Source organism: Balaenoptera musculus, chromosome 2 (assembly GCF_009873245.2).
Source record: "Balaenoptera musculus isolate JJ_BM4_2016_0621 chromosome 2, mBalMus1.pri.v3, whole genome shotgun sequence".
Taxonomy (NCBI): domain Eukaryota; kingdom Metazoa; phylum Chordata; class Mammalia; order Artiodactyla; family Balaenopteridae; genus Balaenoptera; species Balaenoptera musculus.
Window position 1 is genome coordinate 129,282,247 of NC_045786.1, and position 9,045 is coordinate 129,291,291.

Genomic DNA, 9,045 nt, shown 5'->3' on the forward strand with positions numbered 1-9,045 from the left:
TGACTTCCACAGTGCCCCCAGCCCCACCTTAACAGAAGAAAATCTCATCCAAAAGAGATGGGGCGAAGGGAGAGAAAGGATTTAAGAGAAAAAGAACATAGTTTACCTTTAAAATAATGACTCATTTTATTTTTTTCTTTTAATACGTAGTTATAAATATATTTGTCAAAATATATATCAATATGGTCAAAACATTTGCACATAAAGTCATAAATAAGGTCAAGGTGAATGTTTAGATTTTTTTTTCCTTTTTTTTTGTTTTTTTTTTTTTTAAGATAAAAGTCCAGCTATAAGGAAGCAGTCTGTGTAGTGTGTGGGTGAGTAGTGGCTGGGACGTGTGTGTGTGTGTTTGTGTGTGTGTGTCCCCAAGGAAGGCCTGATCTCAGCGGCACCCACATCCCTCTACTACCATCTCCTGATAATTTTTCAGTACCACCTTGTCATACTCATCCAAGTACAGCATGGAGATGGCGCTCAGTTCGGTGGGAACACAACAGGCTTTGGGGATACTGGAATTGACCAGAGTTGACCAGGGTCTGCACAATGGCATGGTTGGTGAGTTGAGGTGGTCGGCCAGTGGAAAGGGGCAGTCCCCGTGGCAGTAGAGAGAAGGCCTGGTAGCCTGGTGGGGCCACAATCCAGTCATTCCAGCCACATCGCTGAAGTCCACATAGAGCGAGTGGCGCCGGCAGTTCTTATTCTTCTTCCGGGCCCTCTGTGGTGATGCTTGGGGCTACGCTTGGCCCTCCGGCGTCGGGTCAAGGCATGTCCCCGGCCATCATGGCCAAAGGTGACCAGGAGGGGCCGGAGCTGGCCCAATCCCCACTCACTTGAGGTAACGATCGGCTAATCCTGACATTGCTGGCCCTGGCGGGTCCGTGTCTGATGAGGTGGGTCACCTCAATGGCTAGCCCATAATTGGGCTGCTTCTCCTGGGTCCAGCGAAGGACTGCAGGGCTCACATCAAAAGTTTCCCACCGTGTCACATTGTGGTGGACCAGTCTCGTGTCCAGTAGTCGTGTGATGAGGTGCCCGGGCGCCACTTCTGCCGGGGGGCTTCATAACCTCATAAATGTTTATACGATGAAAGCCCTGCTCCCAGTCAGGGCCCTGGTCCACCTGCTCCCGGAAGAGTCGAAGCTCTGCGGACGAGATCACCTCGTTCTCTGGATGCTGCTGAGGTTAAAGAGGAAACGAAAAGCAGAGTTTTCGCTGGTCCCTGGGATGTTCTCCAGATGTTCTAGGCGCAGTCAGGGAGGAAAGAAAAAGAAGAAGAAGAAAAAAAAAAGCACATGAGCTATTTCAGAGGCTGAAAAATCAAGAAATAGCTAAGAGTTGGGGTGATGAGTGATGAACTCTGCTTATATAGTGGAGCCTATTGGGGGAAATAAGCATACCGTTTAATCTGAAGGAGCAGATAAATGGCGCAGCTAGCAAACCAGCGAAGCCTAGCTAGCATTCAGCAAGCACCAAAGACAGAATCTCCCAATCTCCTTTATACGTCTAATAATTTCCATGTGTTAACTCCTTACTCCACCACCATCAGACTTCCCTTTTAAAGCCCTCTTGGCTTTGTGTACACAGTTTGCTTTACAAGTGGTTGTAAAGAAAAAGAGGGGCCAACAGAGCAGAGGCAGGAGGGAACATGCACACAACCACCTTCTGCCTCGTCCACTTTCGAGTATGTTACCAAACATTTCCCCAGCGATCTTGGAAACACAGAGCATGCCTTGTTGATCATGTTACAGAGAGGAAAATAAATTCCAACACAGTAATGATGCTGGTGGATTAATAACTCAGATTTACTTTGGAAAAGAAACATCCGCTAGGAAACATTCAGATCGGATTACAAGGCCCCTATTGAATAAACCTGACAAACACACAGCTGTAATATTAAATTCAGTAGGTGCTTTGGAAAAAAAAAAAAAAAAAAGGCAGAAACCCTGGCATAAAAGGCTTTGATATAGCAAAAACACACGGCTGGGGCTAGCCCACGTCTGAGTGGTGTCATTCCCCTTCTCTCCAACCCCTCCCTTCTGTCTCCAAAAAATAAATTCAGCCACAACTCTGAAAACTCCAGAAAGTAAGCAGCTCTGTTCCCCAGCCTCCTGGACTTGGGGCTCGGAGGTAACCTGAAGCCCTCGCCCCCAGAGCTTCCACTGTCCCACCAGGCAGCCCTACTGGCCCTCCCCAGCCCAGACTCCGGGCAGGGACTGACCTTCGTGGTGGAAGCTCCTCACGGTGTTGGCCCGACTGGCGGGGCGCTCGGGATACTCCAGACCAATGCTGTGGATCTGCTCCTCCTCCTCCTCCCCAGACTGAAGCCGGTAAAGATCCCGCATGTAATCCGGGACGACCGCGCTCTTGCTAGGCTGCGGGCGGCGGCGCAGCCCGAACATCTGCAGAAGTGTGGCCTCGAAGTCCCGAAGGAGCTCATGACTCTGCCCTGAGCGGCGTCCTCCCGCGTGGCCCTGAATCTCGGCGACTTTTTTCTTCCCCGTCTCAGGTATCAAACTAGCATGGCTCGCGCCTCCTAGCAGGACTTGGCATAATAAAACGACCATCAGCATTCGGTTACCAGGAATCATGGTGTCTCTGGGGAGGGGGAGGAGGTGGAAGGTTAAAGAATAAATAAACACCGATAACTAGAGAGAAATAGAGATGTCTCTGCATACGCACATAGGGCTAGAGCTAGAGGGTCAAGATGTAAAACAGGTCAGAAAGATCAAGTTTGTGTCTTCGCCCTCACACACACCCCTCACCACCAGCTGCAGCCATGCACGGCCTGAAAGTAGGAATTGCCCTGTAATTACTTGGTCTAACTTGTTTACAGTCAAATAACCCCAAATCAGATAGCCTCCATCCTGTTAATCTTTTTTTGTCCCAACTGCTATCTGAGCCATGATCTCAGCTTGGCTTCTTCAAGGATAAACAGTTAACATTGAGAAGGTAAAGAAGGGTGGGGGAGGGAGAATTAAAATGCCATCGCTCTCCTCTCCACTTCAGACCTTCAGCCTCTCTCCCCCTCTCCCTCCACCCCCCTTCTTCCTCCGCCCTCCGAGCCAGAGCCCGACTTCCACCACTTCCAGCTGGTTCGGAGCAGGAGGGAGGGAAAGCAGAGAAGCAAGAGCAGGGTGAAGACACGGGGGAGGCAGGGTCTGGGAGCGGACCGAATGGCTGGAGGGTTTATTTTACTGTGGCTGATGAGTTTGAAATGCCCAGCAAGAAGCATCTGATCGCGCCCTCTCGCTCACTCCCGGGGAAGGGTGTGTGGGAGGGGATGAGTCCAAGAGCGACCTCTGTGAGTTTTGACAAGCAGCGAGGAACTCGCCACAGGGGCACTGGGTGCTCTCCAGTTATGTGGGGAGGGGGGGCCCTTAGCCCCCCGCCCCCGGCTGAGGACCTTCCATCTCTTTAGCCCCCTCTCGCTCCCCTTTCTTGCAACGCACGGATCAGAGAGAGCGAGTGGGAGCGAGGAGCACTTTAAATAGAACCGGTGGGCTCGGAGCGCAGCGGCTGCCCGGCCTAGAAGAAAGCGACAGCGCTGCCAGAAAGCAGAGTGTGGAAGGAAGGTCCGACGGGAGGGACACAAGGCGAGCACGGGTGGGGAGGGCAGAGTGAATTCCCGGGAGGAGGGAAGGAAGAGGTGTCTACTCACTGACAGAAAACAAGGCATATAATAACAGTCCATGATTCTTGACAGCCAATCTTGAACAAACTTGCTGGAAATGCTCAGAGGAGCTGCGGCAGTGCGTTGCTCTGGATGGCACTACGGAATGGCTCCTAAAATGAATATTTGAATATAATGAGACTCTGGCGCAGACAGACTCTGTTTTTCTTCCAGCCCCTAGGCGTCACGTGAGCGCAGAGGCCCCGCCCCACGCACGGAGGAGCCCGCCCTCCCCGAGGCGGGCTGTGAAAGGGCCCGCGCGCCCGCCCCCGTCTCCCCACCCCCAATCCCCGCCCGCCCGCGGCCCCGCCCCCTCCTGGAGAGGCCAGCCTCCGCGCCAGCAGCCCCAAACCTCAAGCGGTCCGGGAGGAGGTCCGGGTGGCGCTCTGCGGAGCCCTCGGCCGGTCCCCGGGTGCAGCGCGCGGAGGACGTGGTCCTCGCCTCTACCTGTAGCCTTCGGTGCGTCGGGCTGGGCCCTCGCGCCAGCGGCCTGAAGCCGAGGATCTGGGGGGCACTGTAAGGGCTGCGCCTTTCAGCCCGAACCCAGCTCAAGTGGGGCCGGGATTGGGGGCAGCGGAGTCTCAGCCGCTGAAAGCCACCACTGAGGGTCATTTAAAAAGGAAAGTGCTGAGGGACACACAGACACACGCGCCGCGCGCACCCCACTTCCTCCCCAGGGTCTCCGAGAGGCCAAATATTGCTCCCAGTGACAGCTAGTCACCCCCTGGCGAACGCTTGCGAATGTTCAGAGCAAGTGGGCAGCCGCTTTAGCTCCCAGCCAAAAGCTGCGGACCCTGTCACGCGGGGCCGGAGCGGGAGACGTTTAGGCGGTAATCGGTGTGGGAAAGTGGTGAGGGAGCCGCCGCTAGGCTCTTTCCTCCGGTTCCTTTACGGAGAGAAACTCCGCACCTCGGCGATCCCTCGCCAAGCAAAGCAAATCCCCGAAGAAAGTGGTCGGTGGGCCGTTCAAGGCAGAGGGGTGGACGCCGAAGCGCAAAGCTCAGGGCAGACGCGAAAAGAGGCGTCTCCTCAGAAAGGGCGCATCACATTTTTCAGGTCTCAATGTCGCGGAGGTTTTACAACTCCCGACCCGGCGCAGAAAGGAAATCCCACCGCATTCCCAGGAGTCGAGAAAACCGTGAACAGCTTTCGGCCTGCGCTCGACCTCTGCGTCTGCGTCTCTCTCTTACTCTCTCTCTCTCTCCCCAGCTTGTCTTTTTTAAACCACTACTCCTCCCCCGCCACTTCCTCCCCCACCCCCTTCCTCCTTTGCACCAGCTGCAGAGTCGCAGCAAATATTTCTTCAAGAATTTCACCAGCCCACAGCTCAAGGAATTACTGGGATGTCCTAACCGAAGATGCTGCACGCGTGGGTCGCTCAGCACGGGGGGCCTTTTCAAAAACCTGACCCACGCAACTCTTGAGTCAGCGCGGCCTGCCCCGGGGTCCCGAGTCCCACGACTCCCGCTGCAAAGGGCACGGCACCCGGCCGCCCTTTCCTGAGGCTGTTCCCAGTTCCTGCCTTGGGTCGCTTCAGAGCTCGAGGGCTCAGGTTGCCGACCTCACTCTCCCCTACAAACTTGGTTTTCTTCTTGGGGGCACTCTCGGGAAGGCTTGGAGGAAGAGGAGTAAAGGACCAAGCGCTTAACCCTCCCTCCGGCCGCGGCTGCCCGGCGCCGCCCGACACCGCGCTAGCCGGGGTGTGGAGGCCGCGGGCGCCGCTGCGCGACGGTCCACGCCCGGCGAGAGCCGCGCCGCTTTTTGAGCGGCTTTGGGTTTTCCCGCTCCCGCGCCACCGCTGGGGCTGACTGCGAAAGGGTTGGGAAGAGCAAAGAGTTTTATTGAGACGCCTAGAACCTTCAAGATGCCCCGTGGGAGGAGCTCCAGAAACGGGCAAAGCACACGGAGAAGGGTCGGTCCCCGCGGGCGAAGGGACAGCGGAAGGTGCGGGCGCCCGCAGTCCGCCGACAATCCTCTGACCCTAGGAATCTCCCAGGGTGCGGCGGGAGCGCGCGCTGCGCTAAAACCCAGAGGCCGGGGGAAGAGCGGGTTGTGTTTCAACTGCGGATTCAGAAGGATTCGTCTCTAATCACATTTTTCTCCCGCAGTTTTCTTAATTAAAAAGATAAAAGCCGAAAAGCACTTTCGTCTCCAGAACTCTTTCTTGAGGGGCGGGGATGCAACTCGTCCTTTCCTTCCTTGCCCGAGTTTTCGCCCAACGCCAAAGTTTGTTCAGAGGTGGCCTCAGTTTACCAAGTCAATGTCTGGGGGTTTTAACGTCTCACAAAGCCTTCAACCCACAAAACGCGATCTTCACAAACCGCTATCCTCACGAACCATTCACCAAATGGTGCCCGGGAAGCCTCTAAGGCCGCGGGCGCAGCTCCCGCGGGGAGGGGTCCGCAGGGACCCGCGAATCCCGGGACACTTCCCCGTCGGCTCTGAGCCGGGAGGGCCAGTAAGAGCCACGCGTCCGCCGTGCATCTGGCCAGCAACTCTCCAAAGGACACGACACCGCAGGAACCTGCGTTTCCGGGGCGGCTAGCATCCCGGCCGTCGTCCCTACAGACCCTACACCGTGAAATGATACAGGAGCAGCTGCAAGTCCACGAGAATAGCTCGTGGAGGAGGCGCGCTGGGCAGCAGCGGTTCGCCAGCTTTCAGGGGCTTTCGCCGGCTGGGGGCCGGGTCGGGTGACACTCCCCTAGACGCAGCCCTCCCGCGGCGCGCACGCTCCAGAAGCAGGAGAACCGCGCTCACCACCACGGAACTAGCCCTGGTTAGGTGTTCTCTCCCCACCTCGACGCCCCTCAGTTCCCTCACTTTCTCCGGACCTCAGAGCCACCTCTGCCCTTTCTCTCCTGGCCCTTCCCACCGGGAAACCGCAAATGCTAATCCACGAGCGACGTGCTCGGCTCAAGACCCCACGGTCTTTCCCAACGACCTCCAACTAAAGGCTTCTCGTCTCTGCTCTTCTCCTGCCCCGAACCTACCAGACGTGGAAATCGCCCGGGGCCACCGGACGGAGAAAGTGGTCCGGGTAGAGGCACTGGCATATATAGAAGTGACTTTCAGCGCAAGCATCCCTACCTCTAGCACCACCACCGGGGGGTGGGGGGGGTGGGGGGTGGGAGGGAGCACCTTTTGCCTTGACACAGCCAGAGCCCCCTACTTCTCCCCCCAAGGATGCACCTCAGCCTTCCCCCCCCCCCGCTCCTCGCCAGGTAGCCTTGCTCACCATAGATCCCTGCAGTAGCAGGCTCGCAAGCAGCAGCTCTTGGGGACCTCTGAACAGCTGCAGCGAACCTGGGCGAGGGCCGAGGACTGGGGCGCAGCAGGCTCGAGACGGCGTGGACGGGAATCCCATCAGGGAGAGAGGCGAGATACTCAGCCCTGATCTGCAGCGGCGTCGCAGGCTCCCGTCCCTCGGCTCTGATGCCAAACTCACCTAGTTTCCGGGCCGAGCTGCGCTCCCCTTTCCTCCCTCCCTCCCTCCTCCTCTGCCCTCCCGCATCTTCTTCCTCCTCTTTCCCTCTCTCTCTCTCTTTCTTTCTTTCCTTCCTCCTCCTCTTCCCCGGCAGCCCCTCCCTTCTTCCCTCCTCCCTCGCTCGCCTCCCTTTCTGGGATGGGAGCCCCGCCCACATCCTCCCATCCCGCCGCCGGGCCTCGCCTCGCCGGCCCTGGTCCCGGAAACCCGGGCAGCGCCCGAGTCAGCAGCTGCTGCCCAGGCTGGGACGCCGCTGCCTCCAGCTCCGGGAAGCGTTCAGGGCTCACCTGGGGACCACGTGCAGAGGTACTAGAATGCATGCATCGACTAGTCGCAGTACCTTCCAAAAATACCCAGGGGAGTCTGGGCTTCTCTGAGTTTAGAGTAGCTACTGCCCAAACCGATGATTAAAACACTGAGTAATCACCATTTACCCGAGTAATTAGAGATAATGAAACACCTCTAAAATCAGGTTATGGAGAAAGGAGCTGTTGGATTGGTTTAAAGGGAGGCCTATCCATAAACTGTTAAAGGATTTCCAAACGTTGAGAAACAGGCTGTGCTCAGAGCTGTGTGCTTAAAACAGGTACCAGGTACCTCTTTGACTATTGAAAGATGACTTTCCTTCCAAAGCATTTTTTTAAATGCTTCTTGTGGAAAGCCTTGGTGACACTCAGAAAGTCAGCCCTAATAAACAGTCTAGTTTCCCCTGCCCCTCCAGACCTCACCCTTTTGAGGACAGAGGTGGCTTGGAGACAGGCTGGGGCAACGTTTTCATAATTGGAAAAGTCTGTTTGTAACTCATAAGTTCTAAGAACCAACAAGGCAGTTATTTTTGTTATTGTTATTGTTGTTGATTTTTGATGTTGGTTTGTGGTGCTCCTAGGAATCCTTAACATGAGCAAACTGACATTCTAAGGAGGTAACAACCACGGAAGCAACAACCTTTTTGGCCACAAGGACACAAGACAATATACCCTTTGGTCTGTTTTTAAAGGAAGAAAGAAGATGAAGAGTTGGGCCTTTCCTACAAGAAAGTGCTAGTAATCATATTAGCAGGGAGGGGGACTGTGTGGCTTTATAAACCTTCCCAAACAGCAGCTAATTTCACACAGTGCCTCTGACGGAGCAGTGAGGAAGATATCAGCATCATCTCTCTGTTTTACAAACACCGAAGGGGAAGGACAGCCACCTTAAAGGGACTTGCCCAGAGCCCTGAAGTAAATCACAGCCTCTGCTCTCGAGTCCTGAGCTACTTCAGCTGCAGGGCAGGGCTGAGGGTCACCGCCCTGAGCTCCAGGTTGCCGGGGGAATACCAAAGGATGGAGCATTTTCTGTGCTGGATTTCTTTCCCTGGGATAGATATTACACTTCACTGTCTCAAGCAGGGCATTTAAGTCTTTACTTAAAAAGATACTGGTCCAAGGTAGCTCTTCTGTAAAAACTACCTTCACACACCTCCAATATTTATAAAACAGGAATTACTTCCTGTGTGGAACACAGGTTACAAAGGGTGGGAAGTGCTTGAGATCAGAGAAACAACTGTGAGAGCAGAGCCAAGGTCTCCTGCCATCTTTTCCAAGTTAGGCCTGTGAAGTCTTTTAGCCTAATAATACATCAAGCAAGGGAGACAAGCTGAATGGCTTTGGGCAAGTCCTTTGATTCTCATGGGTCTCAGTTTTCTCATCTGCATAATGAAAGAATTAGGCCAGATAATTTCCATGACCCTTTTCAATTTGAAAATGATTTAAATGTTTAATTGAAAGTTTATTATATTAAACATCAACCTTCTTTCATTTAAATCACTGCTGAGCCCACCTCCTCTAAGAACCTCTGATTAAGCAGGACAGGGCAGTACCGCCACCCAGAAAGGATGACTGACAATATA

At 54.7% G+C, this 9,045-nt stretch overlaps 1 protein-coding gene across 1 annotated transcript; it reads right to left on the reverse strand.

Moving 5' to 3' along the window:
• Window positions 1-231: 231 nt before the first annotated feature.
• BMP4 (bone morphogenetic protein 4) lies at window positions 232-7,110 on the reverse strand. The gene is given in 12 exon segments (XM_036845005.1): window positions 232-520; window positions 522-559; window positions 562-604; window positions 606-655; window positions 658-720; window positions 723-815; window positions 818-1,055; window positions 1,057-1,172; window positions 1,175-1,240; window positions 2,219-2,595; window positions 3,663-3,783; window positions 6,909-7,110. Coding segments are annotated over 11 exon segments (1,251 nt in total). The 5' UTR covers window positions 3,692-3,783; window positions 6,909-7,110; the 3' UTR covers window positions 232-382.
• Between the last annotated feature and the right edge of the window lie 1,935 nt (window positions 7,111-9,045).